Below are 24,096 nucleotides of genomic sequence, written 5' to 3'. Positions count from 1 at the left end.
GAAGACATGTCATTTGTAAGCAATGTATATATTTACCCACCATCCCTCAAAGACATGACCGTCAATCAGGACTCTTCAATGCACTTTGATCAAATCATCAAATGGGTTATTGAGTTCTAGAGGTGCTGGTGGGTATATATTTTTTACCTTTGAGTAAAAGAGTGACAGGCGAGCTGGTTCCTGACGTTATGCTAAACTCAGCCGATTGTCTCTGGCTTCAACTTTTTAGTTAACCTAAAGACATATTGGTTTCCTCTTTTAACTCTCAGCCAAAAAGTAAGTTTTTCAGTTTTTGCTTTACTTTTTTAAATTTTCACTAATCGTCATCATTCTGTCAAACACTTTAATAAACAATATTTGCAGGAATAGTACAGATGCTACACTGTCACAAAAACAGACACACACTCACACAGTTGGGTTTTAATGACTTTTGGGGACATTACAGTGACTTCCATTCATTATCTGGAGAGTTACACTAATCCTAACCATAAACGCTACCAACCTAATCCTAACTTTTACCTTAATCTTAATACAAACCGAACCATAACCTTAACTTCATCCGAATTTTACCCTCATCTGAAGCCAAGTCTCCACCCAAAGATGTAATGATTTACAATATAGGGATGTGAATTGTGTTCCCCATTTTGTCTCCAACAAGAAGGTGAGTTTTCACAATGGTAGTGTGTTCTGAGATTTCTCCACAAGTCGGATAGAACCCAAACACACACACGCCAACAGCACACAGTTGTTTGAACCAAGAAATACAGCCCAAATGAGATTTTGAACAACGTTCAAACTGTTCTTCAGCCATCTGTGGCTCTAAATTTGCAGTCAGCAGGATCTGTGTCTTTCACCTACTGGACCGCAAAGACGAATACTGTTACACTCAGTTTATTTATTTACACAAAGAGATCGACATCGCGTCCCACCCTGGTTGAAGATGATGGATGGTAACAATTACGAGAACAAATATTACAGCTATTTTTATACATGGAAAGTAATGGAAGTAAAAACAGGGATACCCAAGTGCCAAGATAAGGCAATACCTGCAGCCCACACTAACACTTAACTAAAAAGCCTACAGACAGAGGGCTTACATAAGGCTTTCTTTGCTTGTTTAGTCTGTTTTTCAGTCTAATTTTTCAGCTTCCAGTTAGAACATAACAGACACAGTTATCCTTACACTGTAATCGGGAAAGCCTGAACACAACAGCAGGTTAAAAATTGTGCAAAAATAATCTAAATAAAATACAGAGGTCACCTGAGCCAAAACAAAAACATGACTAACCCTCTCTACTATCCTTTCTGACACTGGACATCACTGTGCACTCCTCTGGAAGAATAATCTAAGGTCATCTGGAGACATGTCCTAACCGTTGAGATCAAAGTGGAAGCAGGGGAGATTAGTCCAGAGATGATAAAAGTGGGTGTATAACGCTCTTGCGTGAGCCACAAAGAAAAGAAAAGACCCTTGACGTTTCTCTTGAATTTGTTTTTGGAGTTCCAGCCTCGAGAATAAACTATTACATTAATAAATCACCAATTATAATACTGCTGGAGAAACAGAACACAATGGAAGAAACCTCTTGAATACTTAAACTTAGAGACAGATAATATTCAGAGTTCTTTCGATGTGAAAAAAAAAGAGTCTGTAAACATTTTAAATGCTGATGTCCAAATGTTTCGAAGCAAATGAATGAATGAAAACAGGAAAGACCAGGGAAAAATGTGTTTTTTTTAAAATATATATCCACAAAAAGGCATGGAAGATGTACAGGACCTTGAATTGAGTGAGTACCTATGAATGATGTGCTGGTTCTGCAGGTAGTCAAGTGCCAGTGTCATCTCACAGAGGTAGAGTTTGACAGCGTCCTCGCTGAACTGGACGCTCTGCTGCAGGTGATAGCGAAGATCTCCTCCCAGCAGGAGGTCCACCACCATGAACATATCCTCCTCATCCTGGAAGGAGTACCTGGGACCAGAGGGTGGGACGATGGGTGGTTGGGGGAAGAGAGAAAGTACACAGCACTCACTTACTGGTGGAAAGAAAACACACACTGTGCGAACACAGGAAGGACTGAGCACACAAACACATGTACAGGGGCTTGTGTGGAAGCAGTGCGCAAAGTACGTAACGTGCAAAGGTTATCAGCAGAGACGCATGTTTGTAGAAACAAGGACAAAAGCCATGCCTATGAGAAACTACAGGAAAACATGATATATTCATGTGTCCGGCTCTATCTCGTACCTAAATCCCTTTGTATCAGCAACCTTACTGCATAATGCAACCCTAACTCCTATGCACTGTCTCCTGCCCCTCTTCTCTACCTGAGACTTTTAGCTGGTCTTTGCAGATTAAAGTACATGGGGACATTGTCGTGATTGTTATAGTCTTCAACCAATCAGATCTTTAGTTTGACATGCTGGGCATATTCTTTGACGTGTCAGCGCCTGCGAGGCGGCCGAGAAGTACATCATCATTAACATGTGCTGTGATTGGTCAGTGGGCCAGTGTGACCATTAACATGCGCTTTGATTGGTCAGTGGACCAGCGTGACTTGTGTCAAGAGAAAGCTACTGAGCTGCGAGTAGAACTCAGTAAGAGTAAGAACAGTTCAGGCTCAATGGCTGAAAGAGGAGGAAAAACAGCAGATTTACTGACAACGCTTTTGTCACAGAGGGTTATGGGCACATTATCGACTGCCACTATTGAGCGGAGATTTTCAGCCCTAAAACGGGTGGCTCAACTGTCCTCACTGACATGCATGGCCATAGAGAAGGACTTGGTACTGGAACTGAAGCGTACTGATAAACTATACAACCGTGTCATTTAACTGTTTAACAAGAAAGGATGGACTTTGTTTTCAAGTGAACAGCGGCTGGTGTGTGAACTGCTGTTTGTGTTACTGTTTTTACATCTGCAGTCGTATTTATTCATATACAAGCCACAGCGCTGTAGAGGTGGTGGGGGAGGCAGGGGTTCCCTCACCGTCAGCTGTCCTTCTGATCATGGCTCGTTCTTTTGAGTGTGTGGTTTTTCACAATGACAGTTTTGTAGTATTGTTTTGTCAGATTTTGTTATTACTAAATTCTTGTTGATGTGAACTACATGTGTTGTCCATTAATGACATAGCATCCTGTCATGCACATATTTATGTCTACGATATCAGACCACAGTTAGAAAATACAAGGCCTGCCACTGTTTTAAGGTATGTCAGTGCGTTTACATGATGGTATTAATTCAAATTTTGCTTTAGTCGGACTATGCTCTCTTTCTGGGCAACTGCCATTATCCTAATATACACGGCAGTGAATAAATCGAATCATTGGCCGAAATCATGTCATATCCGATACGATAGGTTGCGCTGTTTTCATTACATCTAGTGATGATACAGCCATCTCCGCTTGACCGCTTAACTCTTCATAATGGAGAGAACCCCGCTACCTTCGGTGGTTGTCGGGGACTAGCGGAGAGCAAACAGGGAACTAGCAGCAGCGCTAGCTGGCTAAAGCAGGGAGCTAGTGGAGACACCCACCGAAGGTAGTATCGTCTTATAACCCGACTTTTATGTTTGTTTGTTTCTGCCGGCCGGCTCCCGGCAGTGACAACTTATTGTCTCTTTCGACTTCCGGGTCACGACCTGGGAGGGAGGGAGAGATGGAAGGAGCGGCGGGATCTTGAGCAGGCGCAAATGTGCGTAGTCCAGTTCCTAATCCGATTCACCATCTACATGCCGCGATGCCCGAATTTTCAACCGAGTCAGCTTGAGTTATCTAGGGCTGTTAATCGCATCGTAGTCGGACCGCAATCATTCGAACAAAGGTGTTTACATGAAAGGGATAATTCGATTTCAGTCCAATTAAGCCAGTAATTCAAATGCATGTAACCACACTGAATCTATGCTTAAGATGGTTTCGGCATGAGCGTACACTTCCTAGAAGGTTTTAATGGAAGGTTTAATGGTTTCAAAGGTTGCCCAATGGAGGGTAAAAAAAAAACAATAAATAAAAGGTGAAATGAGAAGAAAGTGGTTAACGAATTGAATTTTGAAAAAAGCCTATTTTTGCATGAAGTGACTTAATTCGAGGCCGCTTGTGGTGCGCTAAACTTTTTTGTCAATCATGCTTACTAATCATGCACAGCCTTTCAGTGATCTGGGTGAACACTCCACAATTTCTGCAAGAGACACACATTAAGCCACACGGGTGAACAAATCGTTTTGTTGGAACAGAATCAAATTTCTTATCAAAGAAAAAAGGCAGAATAATATCTTAATAGGTCCCCCGTGTCAATTTGCAGAGAGGGAAAACAAACCCAGCCTTATTTGTTTATTCTATCAAACTCGGTTTTATGGTGGTTGCTGCTGAACCAATTAATTATTTTCCCATTAAAGCTTCGATACTGTGCTCATATTACTTATTTTTATAGCCCTGAGTTCCCTTTGTGTCTTCAGGCTTGGCCCTGAACACTGGGACATTCTGATTAGACCTATTCAGGTGCAATTTCCTGCCTCTCTATAAGTAAGAAATGGGGCCTGGGTTTGCTGTTGAGAGAAAATCATTCTACCTCTTCCACGGATTGGTGGTTCTGCCACAAAAGAAAAGAAAAAAAAACATTTGCTGATCTGTTGTGTCAGTTTTCTTATTCTAAAACACAGAACAGACTGATGAAAGGACCTTAACTTCCATGTGATGGGATGGATATTGGCTGGAAAGTACGCTCTACTGACTCGAACATCTGGCTTGTATTACCATCAAAAGGTTTTCCGAACAAGACTCCCATTATTCCTACAACTCATTACACACCCTGCCACCATTATGGCAAAACAGTCCTGTGAGAATGCACTCAATAGGAAATGACAGGCACAGTAAACCAACCTGCCCCGACTCTTCAAAGATCAGCCTCACTATTAAAACAGAGCAGCCTTAGCAGATGGCCGGCCCCGGGGTCTTGTTGCAGTTGGCAGGGATTCCTCAGTGTCACCTTTTTATCACCTCATTGTTACAGACTGATTCACAGTATTCAGTTGACAGATGAGCTTCCTCTGAGGTGGCACTCGCTATCTCAGACAAAACAGTTTTCCCAATCCCCTGCCGAAAAATCTGGACTCACAGGAGAAAGACCGCAATGACTCCGTCTAATTGTCAGTTTTTTCCCTGCCTTTGCCGAGGTGACAAGGTGGTGTCAGATATGTATGGGGGGACAGAAAATAACTTAAGAATAAATCAATAAATGCATGAATAAATACAGGAATAAATAAATGCTTAAATAAATGTATAAATAGATACAGGAATAGATGAATAAATGCTTGAATAAATGTATAAACAAATAAAAAAATACAGTAACATATAAATGTAAGTTGTACATAAACAGGACACCATTAAATACATATATTTCTACATTTCTGTATTTCTTCATTTATTTATGTCTGTATTTATGTGTCCACACGTATTTCTTATTTATTTATGCCTGTATTTATGTGTCACTATATGCAAATGACCTGGGGCGATCTAAACCTCACTGTTAAACAGGATTGGTCAACTTGGGGGCCAGACAGAAGCAACTAATTCCTACCACATGGCCCCTGTAGATAAAGTCAGAAATCTGTCTATGCTAGCAGCCCTGGTCTGGCTGCAGACCTGCAGCCAGACCAGGGCCCTGTTTTTCGTACCTGGTTTACTGAGTTAGCTGGATAATTTTTAGGATAAGATGACTCATGTCATGCTTTTCGTTTTTTCGAAGCAAGTTTAGAAAAATCACCATCGCAATCGAAATCCCTTATCCCTCGTATGGTTTAGTGCTTTTTGTCCCACCATACAAAAAGCAGCTCCCTTCCTCATTGATGAAGGAGCAATATTAGTTATTTTAGTTTTCTAGGGAGAGAGTTCTTCCAGATCGCCAAGATCCGTTCTCACATTAGGATGACTTCTTGTACAAGCGCGATCAATTCTGCCGACACGGCACAGCTGAGCGTTGGCCGTCTCACATAATGTACACATACTGTATGCAGACTGGATCACAGATTGTACTGTTTTGTACAGTGTTTGCGATGCGGAGAACATCTTGAAAGCCGCTGCATGCCGTGCCGTTTATTTAGCGCTTAAGAAATTTATGGATGTGTTGAAAGCACTCATAATTATATGGCAGTGTTATAAGTAAACCATACATGTCATTATTGTTGAACGTGATTACGGTGGACTCATGATGAGAAGAATACAAAGAATTACAGACAATGTAGTTTCACGATGAATAATACATACATATTGATCTGCCCATACACATATTCAAACTCCGAGTTACATGGTAATCTACACACATACAAGAATATACATATATATATAGTACATGATACGCACATACAGTACATATATCCTCATAAGTATATATTAATTGGTATACTACTGACATCAGGCACATTCAAATAAATATAATCTGATTGATTTGGGTGACGAGGCACATAAAATTAGCCTATACATTTCCCCAACACTGACACATTTACTTGTCTATTATTTTGCAATGCTTATGTGACTCAAGCTAGACCAGCGGAGGTGACGTCATGCTGCTTTCACAACAGGAAGTGTTGCTAATATTCGCTATGCTTTGAATGTGAACGCACAATGAGACGTTGCCATCATTATGGGCTTAAATGGATCTTATGTAGCCATGATCATCTTCTACTCGTCGTCGGAAAAATAGGGCTCTGCCGGCAGACCTGCTGTGGTATGTGGCCCCCTATAGGGCCCTGCTGGCAGACCTGCTGTGGTATGTGGCCCCCTATATCCAGCAAAAACTGAACAATGTCCTTATCAACGTGGTTCTCTAAACTGTCTGCTAAAGGTCGCAATTGATTTGAAATGGCTTGTAACAACAATGGCCGCGTTTCCCAGATTCGTTAAGACGCTCTTAAGCGCTAAGAGCGTCTTAGGAGCGTCTTAGGAGCGTCTTAGGAGCGTCTTAGGAGCGCTGTGAAAGAAGGACGTGTTTCCCAGAGTCGTTCTTAGCTTAAGACGCTCTTTCACTAAGAATGAAACGTAAGATCAGTCTGACCCACTCTTAGCAGCCTTCTTAGCGACTAAACACTCACTGCAGCCGCGTCAGGTAAAGTTATATCTGACACTCAAAGGAATAATAAAACCATGCGTCATGATGAATGTGCGCCCACAGCTGCAGAACACTGACGCAAGAATAATAATAGCATAAGAAGAAAAATAACAATATAAAAATAAAGAATTGTCCATGTGTTCCAGTAACTACATAAATCAATTTAATTATCATTACTATCACTCATTACATTTTCACACACATTCGGCATCTGCATATGAGTTTACATTAGCTATAAAAACAGTAACAACTCTGTGGTATTCCATAGATATCAGGGAAACTGACAGGTGTAACTGAACTCGGCTCCAAGAGAGACACCACGGCTGCAATACAGCATAATGTTAAGAGATGTTAAGAAGGCAGTTAAGAATGCGTCTGAGAAACACTCGTATCTTAGCGCTCCTTCTTAGCCGAACCTTCTTTCGAGCCTTCTTAAGTCCTTAAGAACGATCGAATCTGGGCAACGCAGCCAATGCCAAGTGCTAACGATGACTTCTGCTAACAGTTAGCTGAGCTTGCCAACTTCAACATGTGCAAGTCAGAAGTAGAGAGTGTAACATATTAAGTGCGATCACACTCCTGTGACCAATCATGCTTTAGACAGAGGTTTGGACCACCCCAGCTTATTTGCATATAACGACACAGAAATACAGACATAGATAAATAAAGGAATACAGCAATGTAGAAATATTTTTAATTAATAATGTCTTGTTTATGTATAACTTATTTTTATATATTTGATCATAAAAATCTAAAATTCCTGTAGATGCTTTTCATATTCATGTCTAGTGAAGTTCAGATTATGTTAGCAAGGTCAGTACAACACAGCTATGCTGCTGTAGTTGTGTCTAGAAATGTCTGGTTCTCAAGGGAACTTTAGTCACACGCTTGCACTTCTCAACACCCATACCTGTTTATCAGTACATTGACATAAGAGAGAAGCAGACTGGACATTGCACGTCTCTTTCTGTGAGAAAAGATGAGAACACAGGACTCTCCTTCTCCTGACAGGATAGAGCGAATCAGATGTTAGGACGAGGGGAGATGAACCTGTGACGATAAACTGTGTATGAAAAGGCTCCACTTCCGTTTATGGGGGAGTTGTTCTTTTGCCTACCTGAAAGTTGGTTGTTCAACTCATTGCTTTTGCAACTGCAATGCTTGTTACTTTACCTGTGATTGAGAAAATAAATTACGGAAAAAAGAGAAGTTGTCGAATTGAATTCTTCTGGAGGCTACACCAGGCTTCCAATATTGATACACGCTAACATATTCCTGTATTTATTTATTTACACATTTATTCCTGTATTTATTTATACATTTATTTAAGCATTCATTTTGTATTTATTTATTTATTCCTGTATTTATTCATACATTTATTTTATTTTTTATACTTAAGTTATTTTCTGTTGTCCATAAATATCTGACACCTCCTTGTCACCTCAGCAAAGGGGGGGGGGGGAGAATTGACAATCGGACCGAGCGACTGCGGTCTTTCTCCCCTCAGTCCAGATTTTTTGGCAGCAGATTGGGAAGACCAAGTCCAGTTTTGTATGAGATACATATTCCTGTATTTATTTATCCCTGTATTTTTTCCCAGAGCAAATGAAAGCCATGCCGCTGACAGGCCTTACCACCTCTAAGACTCCCACCAAGCATACGATGGGAACAGTTTGCTCCAAAACAGCCCGCAGTAAAGTCCAGCAGTCTTACCAGTTTGCCGTGAGTGGAAAACTTAAAGGGTGGCATCCAAGAGGCATTCTGATCAGAGGCCTGAACCACCTCAGCTCAGTCCCTCTCAAGGAGATGAGCAAAGGCCCTCCTCACTCTATCCCTAATGCTGAGCCCAGCCACCCTACAACTGAAATAACATTTTGGCCGCTTGTATCTGCAATCTCATTCTAGTAGTGACCCAAAGCTCATGACCATATGTGAGGGTCATAACATAGATGAACATGTAAATCAAGAGCTTTACCTTTTGACTTAGCTCCCTCTTCACCACAACAGTCCACTACAAGGCCTGTCAATCTCATGCTCTATTTTATCCTCATTCGTGAACAAGATTTAGAGATACTTGAACTTCCTCGCTTGGGGCAGTGATTAATTCCGAACCTGTAGTCCACCGTTTTTCTGGCAGAGAAACATGGCCTCAGACCTGGAGGTACCGACACCTCAGTGAATGCTGAAGCTCACGGAGGTCATCTGAAGCCAAGTATGCAGCCGGTTTTCCTTTATGCCTCCTCGGGTCAGCATAGTTAATATCGTTCCTTCTGATTGTGGCTTGTTCTCTCGAATGATACCATGCATCATTCCGTGTGCTTGCTCATTAGTTTCACTCTAACATATGATACAAAATGAAGCCTTGAGTTGAGTCTAATAACCAATACTCCTTTCAGTTCTGTTTGTTTCCACCAGCTCCTGAGAAAAATATTTGGTTCTTAGGCTGCTAAATGCTTCATTATGTTCACCAGATTTCTATGTGTGCCGTTTGCTGAAAGGTAACATGCAGTGGGTTTTCCAGAAGTTTTTTTGGAATAGGTTATACAATTTCTGCTCTGTAGAGTTGAAAGGATATTTTCATGTAATCTCATGTTTTGCCAATTGTTTATATTAAATATTGACTAGCACAGCTCTTCTATAGCTATGGAATAGAGCTGCAAACACACTGGAACACAAATGGGTTATAGGTTAAAATAATGTTTACCATAAGTCTTATTTCATGGGCTGCTTCTCATACTGAGATATTAGCACAATTTATTGTGTGGTGCTTTGCATTGAGAACAGGAATTGCTGGTCGAACCCTTGACCGTGATTGAATACCAGTTCTCTAGCGCCTGAGGGAACCTATTACTGTTGAAAACCGGGAGGAAGCTGTGTGGAAATGCCAGGACAGGACTAGGCTGTGACAGTCACAGCAACTAAGAGAGGAAGGTTAGCCGGCTGGAATAAGTACAAGGACAGGCTGAAACAATCAGGCCACAATGACAAATGAGCGCAGGGAGGAGAGGAAAAGCAAAATAGGAGAACAGTTTTGAGGGGGAAAAAAAACAGAGAAACAAAAGCTTGTGCGTCTGTCGGCTCCAGTTGGTCTGCAACATTTCAATGGCCTACATAAAGTTGATGATAGAGATAGGCTGGCTGGAATTGGCTGCACAGCTCAATCACACCGGCATGCTCCTCCGAGGATTCTGGCAACAATGGTGTGAGTGAACACTGCCGTCTCCTCTCGCAGCAGACTTAAAGTACCTCCACTGGCCTGCTTTCACAAGGTGCACTTTCAAAAGCCATGTCCTACAAAAAAATAGTTTTTTGTAGGACATGGCTGGTTAAAGTCCTTCAAGGCTGCAAATCCAGGGCAAAATATTCTGGGATGCACAATGCTATGTTAACAGACTCCTGTGCTTTTGAAAATTATCCCATTTTTTATGAGGATGATTTAAGGCTTAGCCCCCTAACAGGGTTTGTTATAACTGCTGACTAGCCATGTAGAGGCTAATATGTTACTTAGTCTCCTAAAGCCTTGTTCCATGCAGGCCTGAAATCAATATTCCTACTGCAGGCTAAACAGGACACGCCACATCCATCCTCACCACTCCGTTTGCCTCCTGTCTGACTCTGATGAAGAGATGGACTGTAAGAGAAAAGCCATATACCACTCCTCACTCAGCTGTTAACACCCTTCACTCTGCACCATGTTGACAGCCCCCCCTCCATCACCAGCCTGACATAGAATGTAAATATCTGTCTATATCATATTATCCACCACTGCACTGCACCTGAACTGCTTCTTTTGCACTCTGGATAGATGCAAACTACATTTCATTGTCACAGTACTTGTACTCTGTGCACTGACAATAAAGTTGAATCTGAATCTGACTCACCACAGTTTTGGCTTTGAAACATTTAAAATCCTTTAAGACGATCCCAAGGGACTGTGTTTAAAGCTTGAACTCGTTGATGACAGCTGCTGCAACAATCCCAGCTACCCTCGTCGCTCTGCGCCTTGTTTGTGTCCGACATTACTGTGGAAGTGTCCATTTGGCCATGATTCACTGCTGCTTTGCGGGGCCTCTGGGAGAACGGCGATGTGATTTCAAAGTGATCTGTTGTGGTGTATTGCCTAAGGCGAAACCTGGCTTTTGTAATAATGTACTATAGTCCATAGACCAGAGGATCGCAGTCTTTGCTAGGCCCAAATGCTGGTTATAACCCTTTTCTGGGTAGAAGAGACATGACCCCTTGCAGTTCGAGGGTTTCAAACACACGCGAGGGAAAGAAGTCCCCTAACAAAGTCTAACAAGAATTTGTGTGGATTTGGTTTCTTCTTCCTCCAAGGTAATCCATTCAGTTTACCGTTGACTCGTACACATCATATCTATGCAGCGAGGGAATGGTCGCACCAATTATTGTGGACTGCAAACTTGACGTCCGCCCAGCTTAAGCCAGCCTTTAACCGGCTGATGGGGTTTCAGTGTGGGCTTTCACAAGGTTGCTTCCCAGTGAATTTTCTCCGAAGCTACAGATGGAGCTGTTTAAAAGCACAGCAGAATTCAATCTTAATAAAAGCAAAACCCTGCTTCTGATTATAAAGTGTGTCTTTGTGTATAATTAAGCGATGGAGAAGACCTTATTCTGGACATCTCTTATTTTTTTGACAAAACAAATCAATGCCAAACACTTCCATAGCACTGTCTTGTGCAACCTACCCCCCACCCCTTTCTCTCTGTGAATGCAAATATCATTACTTCCTCTGACAGCTGTTTGGTGTGTTTTCCCGCACTCTCTCTGACTCTGAGTGTCTCTTTGGCTCCCTCCTGGCACTCTATCAATGAAAAACCACTCCTATGATGCTTCAAAGGTGGCGTTTCTTGTGACTGCATCTTTTTGTTGTAGTTTGTTTTTGAGAATAGGCTGTTCCGAGAAATCACAGCTGGTCGATCGCACACCCATTAATAATACGCTGAGGTGCCAAATTGCAGAGTGCCAGAAATCATAATGATCTGTTTGACAGGCCTATGGATACTGGCAACTCTCCAATCTGCAGGGAATTGGTTAAACAACATACCAACGCGCTGAACCAATTAGGTACCTCGTTGTTATACAGTAAGGGGAGACGAAGGAAAGATGAAGCGGCGCTCTCATTACTGTCTCAAGCAGCAGCTAAATGAAGCAGACAGCTTATGCGATGCATACAGGTGCAACACATAGCAATGCTGTCATGTACAGACGCTCACAGACGCTATATATATATATATATATATATGTATATATATATATATGTATATATATATATATATATATATATATATGTATATATATATATATATATGTATATATATATATATATATATATATATATATATATAGATATATATGTATATCTATATATATATGTATATATATATATATAAAATCAATTATGCATTTTTGTGCAGCAAGAAAGCTCAATGTGGGAAGGCTTTATTTTAAGGATGACATCCAAACTGTATTTTTGTTTCCTCTGGTTAGCACATTGAGGGGGATAAAAAAATATGGTATTTAAGACGCACATTGTCACTCTCTCTGGTGGCTTTGGGTGAGTATGGCAATACTATCACAAACATGCCATCAACACAGCTGCTCAAGTTCTAGGTCCATGCGGCCAGCAACGACAGATTGACATTATAACAGCTGCATCCAGGCACTTTCACACAGCTGTTTTGTATGACGGCCTCCCTCTCTTGTCACATAATTGGACGGCAATGCAACACCTCACTATGATGCCATGTTTGTAGTGCAGATTTGACAGCTTCCCTACGCTTTGCAAGAGGGCCAGCCATATGCTAGCAGGGTTCTGATGGGGGAGGGAGAACACGACTGTTAAGAAAAGGCGGTGAAAGGCTATTTAAAATCAACAGCAACATCTTTATCAAGAAACAATGTCTTTGCATTGGCATTGTTAATATTAGGCCAATAAACTGTAATAACCTGTCCATAAGTAGAAAATGTGCTTATTTGCTCACTCTGGCACATTTACTATGAGGTGGAGACTGAAATGTTGATATAAGTGCACTGTTCCTGGTAAATTAATACATATTCTACATTCCTCACAATAAACGGTTGTCGCTGAAATTGCTTTCCACCAATGGATTTGTCACTATAAACCATCGAGAGTTTGTACAGACGATTATCAAGTGTAACCAAGGCCAACTTCAACTCTGTGAGCACTAGCAAAATCCAATCTCCCTCTGTTGTATTGGAGGAAATGCAGAAATCTCCAATTAAATGGAAGGCCCTCCGTGGAGCATCTTTGTCAAGCATAGAGAGGAGGTGAGAGTTGTGAAAGTTTTCATTCTCACGTAACCACAATGATACAGTTCCGCATCTTTGTCATTAATGGAATTTTAAATAAGTGCTGGATAGTGTAGAGTATGAGAGAGGGTGAGCAGCGTAACACATGGGGATCTAGAACACAGAAGGCGTTGGCAGCTATATACTCCTGCAGGGAATTATACTATAAAAAAAATACACAGGTTACTACTGTACACTCATTAAAATGCCCTCATTTGGTCCTAGCACAGTGGCTTGTCCAGCAGGCAATATCCCGCAGATTAAACCTAAACCTTACACAAGAGCTTGACATTGTCTTGGTTCATCTACTCCAGCTATCTGCACATAATCAATCCATCACGGAATGCAAGAAAAAACAAATATTCCTCCAGCTATTGCTCGGAGAGGACAGGCATATGCAATATCATTCTACCAATTACAGAGGAGTAAAGTGCTTTGTGTAATATGCCGTGAATGCCATGCCAGGTCCCCAATTACATTTAGAAATGTGTCCCACTTGGAGATGAGCGTTGAATAATGAAAGCAGCCTCTATTCACCCACATATAAGACTCAAGGGAAGGTCATTTCGAGCCACAGCAATTATCAAATGTATGCTTCACGGGCCCAGAGTTAGAATTAATATCCCAAAGTATCTCCACAATGTAAATAATTGGAAAATTGTCCTCAAGCCTTAATGAATCAAATAATTTGAAGGTTTTCCACAAAGTGCCACATGCGGAACATAAAGTGCATGCAACACTAATAATAATGCTCGCCAAAGCGTCCATTGACTTTTGGGCCGCAGTAGATTTTAGAGCAGACATGCACTTGTTTATACAAGAAATAAAATGCACAGACAGACACAGCAGGCAACAGACACAGGCTGCGCAGACCACATACAAAGTGTAAAAACATAGGATAGTCACCAGAGATTTACTAAAAAAACATGTTCAATTTCCTGTAGGATCTCAAGCTCTCTAAAGACGTTTCGGACCTCATCTCTTTCTATGCACTGCTGTTTGTTCATGTACTTCATGGCGTACATTTTCTCGGTGTCCCTCTTTTGCACAATGCATACCTGCAAAGGAGGACAGAAGGGAAAAAAATAGCAGGAGAAAGAGACAAATGAGCATATTAGATAAACGTATATTTAGACAGTGTGTTCAAAATCTTCAAGTGAGTTTTTGATTACAATAACGACATGGTGCTAATTGCAGCACTGTATTGGCAGGGTAAGACATTACATCACAGCTAAGGTGTCTGTGCCAAGTTTCGGCTCAACAAATGCGACCACGCTGTTATACAAATGAATGTTTTCAAAATAGCACACGGCATCTTTCAGCTGTTGATCAATGTGATCGTTGAGCTACATGACCTGTACCCGATACATTAAACCATGCTGACGCACTAAGCAATTTCAATGAACTTCATTCAAGTTTGTGTGGCAGAAACCAACTTTCAAGCAAGTCACCTCGTTATTTATTCATCCCAAGTTTTGTGGTTTTGCCAGGAACTGGCAGTAAAAAGGTCAGGAGCAGGACGGACGATGCAGAGGTCAGAGTTATTACTGTAACATTACTGTGGCAACTACAGTCATTAAATGGATCATATGTCTGCTGAAAAATCCTTGCCCTGCAGACAAATAAGGAAATACATCTTCACTCATTCTTGTTATTTTTGTGTCACCAAAGACCAGATACTTTTAATAAAAAATAATTTTCCCAAAAGAGCAAATGTGGAGTAAGAGGTAAAGTAAGAATATCAGGGTGAGATAATCAGAGGCAGATTAGAGGGGCTTATGTCTTCCCCATCCTCCCGTTATTGTCGACTGCAGCGTTCTAGAGGGGCCAAGAGGGGCCTTGCCCGTTCTGGCCCCATAGCTGTTGGGAACGCATGTCAGTTCGGCCAAATGTACAGGGTTATTGCAGCTACAATGTGAGTGCTTTATGGCCAGTTTGGAGAGGAGGCACTAAATGAAGTAACCCAGCAGTTTCCAAACTCAAGAATGCCGCGGCCCAATTTGAAATCTGAAAATCTTCTGCAGCCCATCCGGAGGGTGCGGGGGGGGGAGACAAACGACAAACAGGCACCGCCGAACAGCTGTGTGGCGAGAGGGCGGGAGTTAAGACCAAAATGAGTGACAGTCACGCTCAATGCGTGACACTTGAGAACCCTGCAACTCTGATCAAAACATAAACTATGGATTATTAAATCACTTCAAGTGATGAAAAATGTATTAACCGACAATGTATGTTTTGTATATCATTTTCTCCGGAGCTCATATATATTTACTTTAATACTACAAGACGGCACCCCATTTCACATCATTTTTTTCACGTCAGTTAACTGTACTGGTCATACAGAAATGTTTTATAAACTCAAACGTATGTCAGTGTCAGCTAAAGCTGACAACCCGACTTAGAGAAGTTGACTCAACATTTGTATTAAAATTAAGTTGGAAAAAAATCAGAATCTATCCTTCAATGTGGCTTCTCAGCAACCTCCCATGGGTGGTTAGATCAAATTGCATGAGTATGGAGCAGGGATACCACCAATGCTCTCTACCGTGTTTATCGTAATATCTAAATGGGCCGGAGGGAAAACGCACATTTATAGTGGCTTCAAATAGAGAATGACTAACAATACACAAAAATAGTGTTGGGTCTTCATTTCTTTAACCTGATTTCTTCAATAGCATTGGGGGGAAGCATGCTTTCCTCAATCAAGGAAAGGGATCAAACTAAAGTTAAATTTCTGATGGAGACGGGCGATTGCTGACAAAATGCTTGAGTATGAAAGTATCACGAGGCAGCAGGAAACAACATTACTCGTCGTTGTCCATGCATTCATTATCTGAACCGCTTATCCGCATTAGGGTCGCGGGGGTTTGCCTTGCAAACCCAAATCCAACAAAAAACGGAGCAGAAATGCTACCGTTAGCCTCACCACTGATAGCCTCAACGCTTATAGCCTCAGCGCTGATAGCCTCAACACTGATAGCATTAACGCTAATAGCATTACCGACAGACTTCCATTACAATATAAAAACAATTTTTTGACATAACCTTTAACGTCTTCCTTATGTGGTAAGCTAATAGTTAGCCAGACATACTACTGTATCGGTTACTACTCACGTTACATCAGAACAGATAATCACTGTTTAATCCATTCCTTACACTTTCGTAAGTATCAATAAATATGTATATGTATTGCTATCAATATGATTGTCATTTTAGTCACTGCATACTTTTAATGTCCAATGGCTTAAATGCTGATACAGAGGCCTTCCCATAGAAAAAATATGATTCCGTGGGTAGAGCCTAATATACTTTAATATAAAAGGGTAGAAATATCAGCAGAAAATGTTGCATATTGGCAGTTAAAATTCTATAATTTTGTTATTGATTTTCAAGTCTCACTATCAATTTAACCATACCACATCCTTTTTAGCCCTCGGTATGATAAAGCACAGCCCTCCCTTTTTCCATCTCCCTCATTGAGCTCAGCACAGACCAAGTTTCTCGTCGCTTTCAGCTAAGTCAGTCTGTCCTATCTGCACTGTGCTGGAAGATAGACCGAACAAATTCCTTTAAATTCTGCAAACAAGGATCTAAAAGGTGATCTCCCACATTTCAGCCTTCCGCTGTTAAGGCAAAAAAGTCTCTTTCCCATATGCACCTTAACCCATTTATGTGTCTGCATCGTCTGGGAACAAGAAACAGAGCAGGAGCCACAGACTGGCTCAGGACCTATTTTGGAAATCTTATGTATGGCTCTGTTGGGAGCAAAAGCAGTATCATTCTTTAATAAAGCATGCCGAAAATCTCTTACATACAACCAAGTGAGCCAATCACAAGAGACCACCACTATGCACTAGTGGCGGCCCGTGGATTTTCTACCTGCGAATTCAGTATACACTATAACAAAAAAAAATTGATTTAAAAATCATAAAATAGCTATAACTTTGTGATTTTGTTTAGGCCAGCACAGAAGGCTTAGCAGGCGCTGACGACCCATCATTGTTGTGCACACTCCATGTAATGTCAAAATACCTTGCGCACGTAAGAAACAGCCACGTTGTGTATCAGAATCAGAAACAAGGAATTTGTTCTGGTGGAAGGTGCATCATAACAACAACAACAACAAAGAACATTTAACTATACAAGTGTAAGTATAGAAATTTGGATAAAAACAAGTAAGTAATAAGTCGATAGTAAAGATGCAGTAAATATGCAGTAAATGAAAAAAACTTGAGGAAATGTTTTATACAACGCCTACGATTAACAGATGAAAACCACAACATCTGGACACCTCTAAAATGCTGCACACACAATACAGCACTCAGAAGACCTCACATTTATTTTCTATTCCTGCTGTAGAACACATTCCCTACGAAATATGATCTGTGGCGTTGAGGGCACTACCGAGGAGAGTGTTTAAATAAAATAGTCCCCCGCTTGCAACTCCAAAACTTTGTGACCGAATGGAATATGAGAAGTTACATGTTGGATTATCTATTTATAGCCAGCCTGTAGTCACAAGGTACAGCGATAAATGGTAGGAAGTCAATCTAAAATCCTACGCCCTCATTTAGAAAATAGAAATGATAATGTTAACAATTGTTTTCAGTTGTGGCAATTTTCATTCAGCATCATCCTTCAGTTTCATTCTTTCTTCACCTTTACATTTTTTATGTGGCTTCGTCCAAATACATGTGCCCTCTATGGTGGCTGTTGAGGCTCTTGCCCCCAGATCTATGGGTTTCAAATCTGAGGAAATTGCAACTGCATGTTACCAATCTCTGCACCCTGACCAATCAGACATCCAGTGCAAGCATGCAGGCGCTGGCACGTCAAGGAATATGCCCAGTATGTCAAACTAAAGATCTGATTGGTTGAAGTCCATGACAATCACGACATCGTCCCCATGTACTTTAATGGGTCTCGGGCGATCTTCTTCCATAAAGACATAGGAGGTGAAATCTGATTGAATGAAAGCTCTCCTTAAAAAAAGCCTCAAGACAGCTGTGCAATGAGAAAATGAATTATTTCACAAGTAGCCAGTTAACACTAGTGAAAACCAATGCACATATTCAGCATTCATGAGCAGATGTGAGTTTATAGAGTTGAGCATTTGACTGAATTGATTGCGTAACATTAGATAGCTTGGAGCTCTATGCCCGTTGCTTTGCTATGTGAAAGGACTTATAGTTGCCTGTATTACCCAAGATGAATATAGCTTTACACATGAACCGGTGTTGCAAGTTTATTGCAGGAACTCTAAAGAGAATTGACAGAGGTGGAAAGAGAAAGTATTCAGGACAGCAGCCAGCCAACCAGTGAATCTATGTAACGGAAATATTTCATTGCTCTGTGATTTACTGCAAATACCCCTCAAAACTCTGTGCATGTCCCTTAGTTCCAGTTTACCTCAGGAAGTTTGTTTACTGTATATAGATAAACTTTTGAATGGATTTATGTTATTCCTGATCATGCTGCGTTGATCATAATCTCTGTAGCTAAGTATAGCATATTGCATTACATCCAGCTATATTTAGATTTTTCTTTATTGAGGAATAGGGATTGTGGCAGCTGTGCAGAGTTCAAAACCCAGAGGTTCACAACCAATCAGATACCACGCTGTCAGTCATCTCCGACCAGCTCCATCTTATCTAGAATCCTCAGGAGCCGGTCAGCGGAGTGAAATGACGACTTTTGAAAAAGATGTATTAATATATTCATTGAGCATATTAGCAATTCAATGCATTAGACCCGTTTTGTATGAAGCAGAAGAAAGTAACAATTTTGAGGCGAAGGCTGTGAGGCAGAATGTTTCGCAAGCTATTTGCATATGAATAGAGACATTTTCACCTGGATTGTGCATAGGGAAAGAGCTCGCTAAAGAACTGGCATATTCACCAGAGCAGGCTCTGGATTTTCTAGCCTCCAGCCAGCACGACTTATACAATAAAATAGGACCGCTGTCCACAGAACAACTTGGCCTCAAATATATGACTAAATAAGCTTATAATCTGAAGTATTTATTAAATATGCAAGATATGAGATCAGTTATCAGCTGTAACCGTCTCATGAGACAGGCACAAAAAGAAGTACGACAGTAAGCAATTCAGTGCATCTCAAAACATACTAAACATTCTGAGCTCTACGGCACAGAATATCAGGCTTAAGACACACAAGCTTAAGTCTTTTCACGGGATTTATTGAGAAATTATAAAATATCACCAGTTTTATCCATCACTGTGCTGCCCTCACTTGCTCAGCATTCTAATTCAAATGGGGACTGAATGTACATCAGTGTCTTTGATACTTTCGAAATTGTCTATAGGGCATTTATACAACACAAAGAAGATGCCTGTCTGTATATCTCTCCCTCTTTCTCTTCATTAAAACGTCAGTAAATAGCTGGACAAGGCTTTGAAATTAGGGATTTTGTGAGTTTTTTATTTGTTTATTTTTTTTAGGAAACGTCAGACAACTTGCAACGTAATGTTTTTTTAGAGGCACTAATGTTGTGGTTAATTTAACACCAAACACCATCATTACCTGTTTGTCTGATGCTGTGGCTCAGAGAAGAAGTAGCTCAGCTACTCAGGTATAGTGCATGAGCACTATACCTAAAACGCATCCGAGATTGGAGGCCATTCCGTTCCGTGGGAGGGAAGGAGAGAGGGGCGCGGCAGGGCTTGCAAGCGCCGCGGAGCATGTTGGGGCGAAATTCTCAACTCAAATATATGCCCCGTCAGATATCAAAACACATTTGGGGGGAATTGATGACAGAGAGAGTCATTTTTATTCTTAAATACTGATGAATGAAGGAAAAAGTGTGCTCTAGGAGAAGGGTCACTCAGGGCGAAAGGGCAGGTGCTTGAGTACCACTAGGAATCTATCTGTGTATGTGTCTGTCCTTCAGTATTCATTTAATAACTGAGGGATTTCTAACGCTTGAGTATTATACTGGCAGAGTTATGAAAGAAGACGAGGTGTGGAAAATATTGCAACAGACTGACAGGCCTGTATGCAAGAGCCTCAAACTATGCTCAAAATAAAATGCGAGGAAGTTCATTACGAGCCGATAATAATGTGTGTCATCCATCACGGAGGAGATATTGAATCCAACCTATCACTACAATCTTACATTTATCTATACCGGGTTAGAGTGAAGTGCTTGTTGAAGGTCACTTTGAAACGATAAATAATAGCAACCTCATATATAGCAAAAGCAAATGATTTGGTTTGGTTGTTGTATTATCATAATATAGTTTTTGTATTAAAAATATGATGACTTACTGCTATCTGGCTTTTTTAGTTGAACCAACTTGCACCGGCATTTGTTATCATACTGGTGTTGCGCACTTGGACACAGGAAGAGGTGTGCAGGTTTTTAAGAATTGATTTTACTGACAGCACTGAAAATATAGAAAGGCACTCTGATCAGTCCCACACTGCATACTGGATGCTATTCTAGTCCACTACTGATTTAAATGTCTTCTTATACATATCAATTTATACGATCACACTAACAACTTCATTCACACTGGCGCCATTTTACACATTCACACAGGCCAGGTGGTTATTTTGGTAGTTACTGCGGTCGCTAGCTAGCTAACTAAGCTAAGTGATTCATTATATTCCAGACACGTCATAACATTAAACTTACAAACTGACATACATTCATATTTGCCTTCCTAACACTTATGCCCATGTCGCCACTTTCACCCACCTAAAAAATACAGAAAGACACTGATCAGCCTTGTACTGCATACTCCCTTACAGATAAACAAACACATGCCAGGTGAACAAACAAAACAATTACAATCAATAAAAATAATAAACAAATATGTGGGAGTGTCCATGTCCGGTTCCTTTTATAGTGTCCGATGTTAATGTGGGCCCCACACTGGCATTATTCCGGAATCAGAACTGTTTAATTGCCAAGTAAATTGGTACAAACGAGGAATTTGTCCTGGTGGAAGGTGCGGGTTGGTGCATCATAACAACAACAAAGAACATTTAACTATACAAGAGAAAGTATAAAAATGTTGTTGTTTGATTTGCGCGTTCGCATGGAGCTCATTTGCACTCTCTCAGTTATGACATTAATTTGCCTTCATAAATTTCCCACAGACGATCTTCGTCATAAAATCATAACTCAATCACCTGTGTTTAGTATTTATAGCACCATGATATCATTGGTCACAATTAGAACACAATTGAGAGATCAAAATGGTGACACAAGGTCCTGGGACAAACTCTCTTACCACCTTCGTGTGGTATCAAGTGTTGTATTGCTAGCTTCTCTCAGTCCTTGTGTGCCCGGCATCTGGGAGGGTAAATCTCACTGAATAAAAACAAAAGCACAAACTTACTTTCTGCCGCTCTAAATATTAAATACGTTTGGAAATAGTGATCTAGGCAGTGGCGGCTGGTGGATTCTTTTTTGGGTAGGGCCAGACAATTAATTTCAGCAAACATCAAGGTATTATTCAATGCAATAAAGGTATGAGGCATTACTACTTTGAAGTTAAATATTTAACATTTATTCCAACACTTTGACATAAGGACATCTTGTTACAAAGGCACTAAAACGATAATTATGTTTGGGTACTACTAGTTTGCATTAATAGCGTGCACTCGTGCGTATGCACACAGAGACAGACGTGCACACAAAGAGACAGGGCATGCTGAAGCTCACAGGTGGGGGATCATGTCTGCCATCTTTAACTAACCTTGTGCTAGTACCATTACTGTTTATAATTAGGGCTGGGCAAAGTTAAAAAAACAACTGATTAATCGTATGATTTTTCTGCGATTAATCGCATTATGCGCCAGATTCAATAATATAGTAAAAACTAGTGTATTGCAGGTTTTATTTTAAAGTAATGTTATCAGAACAATATAACAGGCACTCTGGAGCAACAGCAAGTTAACATACATACATATATAGAACAGGTACTGTTCAGTAGTAAGGGTCTCTGTGAGGGACAAACCACTCCTTCTTTGGTCCATGTTCAGTCTGTTGCTTACATTAAAGATGCATGCTAAAGACCAGCAACTGATTAACTCTATACAAAAGCAATAAGTGCTTTTCATATTTTTTAGTTCAGTTTTCCTTCCTCAGTAGGAAAAGTGTGTTGGCTTGAACAAGTGCACTGAACATCTTGTAATGTGAGGAAAGTTCTCCTCTTTGAGATAAGAGTAAAGATCCAGAAGTAATCCTGATTTAAAGTGCTCTGCAATAGTGGATCAGATTAACTTTTAATTTAGATGTGGAGCCTGCCGGTAGACTGCTGCTTTTACTGCTGCGACGCTGCTCTTTGCAGCAGCGCTGCTTGATGAGAACAGAAGCTACATAACAATACGTGCTTTAACTCAGTCGGCGAGGCTACGGAAACGCCCGCACGTCTTCAAAGTAAAAGCAGTGCTGTAGTAATGCGTTCAAGGCGTTTATATTATTTACTTATATTTTATGTTTGATTGACCTCAAGCAGGCAGGAATGGGAGAGCCGTAAGACGCCCATGTCTGAACTACGCCACCTGGAGAGATCTAAAGCGATAAGCCCCTCCCAATGCAGAAAAAAAGGCAAAAAAACAACAACATGCAGTTAATGCATGATCATATAGTTAACACCGTTAAAGGATTACCTTCAAAATAAAAGCATCTCATCTCACGCGAAACCAGATAGTTTCGCTTAATGCAGGTAAAACATTTACATGATGTTTATGAATGCTGTCTGTGAACCTCTGGACAAGTCTTTTAATAAAGACAGGGTCAATATGTCTCTTTTGCAGCTTGTTGAATAGCATGTCCACATTTGGGGATGCGTGCTGCATGATGATAATCAGCTAATGCACGTAGCAGTGGATGCTAGTGAGCTGACTGCAGCCCTGTTGTAAGCTTGGGCAATATGTCTGTCTGTTTGTCCATGTGGGAGAATGGTGCTCAGCCTCTCTTTGAGCGCTGTAGCGACGGTTGCATTCTGGATGCCAACTTTTTAAAGAACCTTGGCGTGAGATTTTGTTGGGGAGGGGGCGGACAAAAACAAATATGCTCTCTCACCTCAAGTTCTTCTCTCAAACAGGTCTTGGAAGAGAGATTTTATCTTGTTTGGGTTGAATCTTCTTACAAGAGTAGCGCTCCATTGTCGTCTCGTTAAAATCTCGCCGCGAGAGAAGAGAAGCCGGCGAGATCACGCGAGATGCGAACGAGACACAAGCCCTGACGAGAACAGAGACACAAGAATGCGCTCTGGGTTAAAATAGAAATAGCACCTCTGGAAGTCTTTTTTACGGCACAGATTGGATGAATTGTACGTCACTCATTTATTTCTTTAATTAGTGATTGGCTAAACTGCGTATTAGACCCGTCTTCTTTGGGCAGAATTGATCTAGCCTCACGACGTGCACGAGCAGCAGAGACGTGCATGTGAGCAGCTGGGAGGTGCACTAGCAGAGTAGAGAAGCAGGAAAAGCAGATATTTAGTGCAGATATCCTATTTTAGAAATATTACTGGGTATATTCCATAGCTCAACAACACAAATAGTGAAAATGTGTATAATGTATTTATTATATGTATATATTTTCTTATAATTAATAATGTCAATCTTTTTTTTTTTTGGTGGCTCAAGTTGGGTGGGGCCAAGCCCCGTTGCCCTCTATGGGCCGG

The 24,096-nt window shown here is 40.8% G+C and overlaps 1 protein-coding gene across 1 annotated transcript in view; it reads right to left on the bottom strand.

Moving 5' to 3' along the window:
• The window catches only part of LOC137779883 (serine/threonine-protein kinase 32C-like), a 104,752-nt gene that overhangs the window by 27,927 nt on the left and 52,729 nt on the right, over positions 1-24,096 (bottom strand). The window contains exons 3-4 of the mRNA XM_068568111.1: positions 14,339-14,490; positions 1,799-1,972 (exon numbers count right to left, since the gene is read on the bottom strand). Coding sequence (XP_068424212.1) covers positions 1,799-1,972; positions 14,339-14,490 — 326 coding nt within the window. The remainder of the gene's footprint in view (positions 1-1,798; positions 1,973-14,338; positions 14,491-24,096) is intronic.

Source organism: Clinocottus analis, unplaced genomic scaffold (assembly GCF_023055335.1).
Source record: "Clinocottus analis isolate CAN_PGR_092001 unplaced genomic scaffold, fCliAna1.0.p SCAF_8, whole genome shotgun sequence".
In the NCBI taxonomy this organism is placed as follows: domain Eukaryota; kingdom Metazoa; phylum Chordata; class Actinopteri; order Perciformes; family Cottidae; genus Clinocottus; species Clinocottus analis.
The sequence above is the reverse complement of the archived record's forward strand: the minus strand, read 5'-3'. Positions and strand labels throughout refer to the sequence as shown.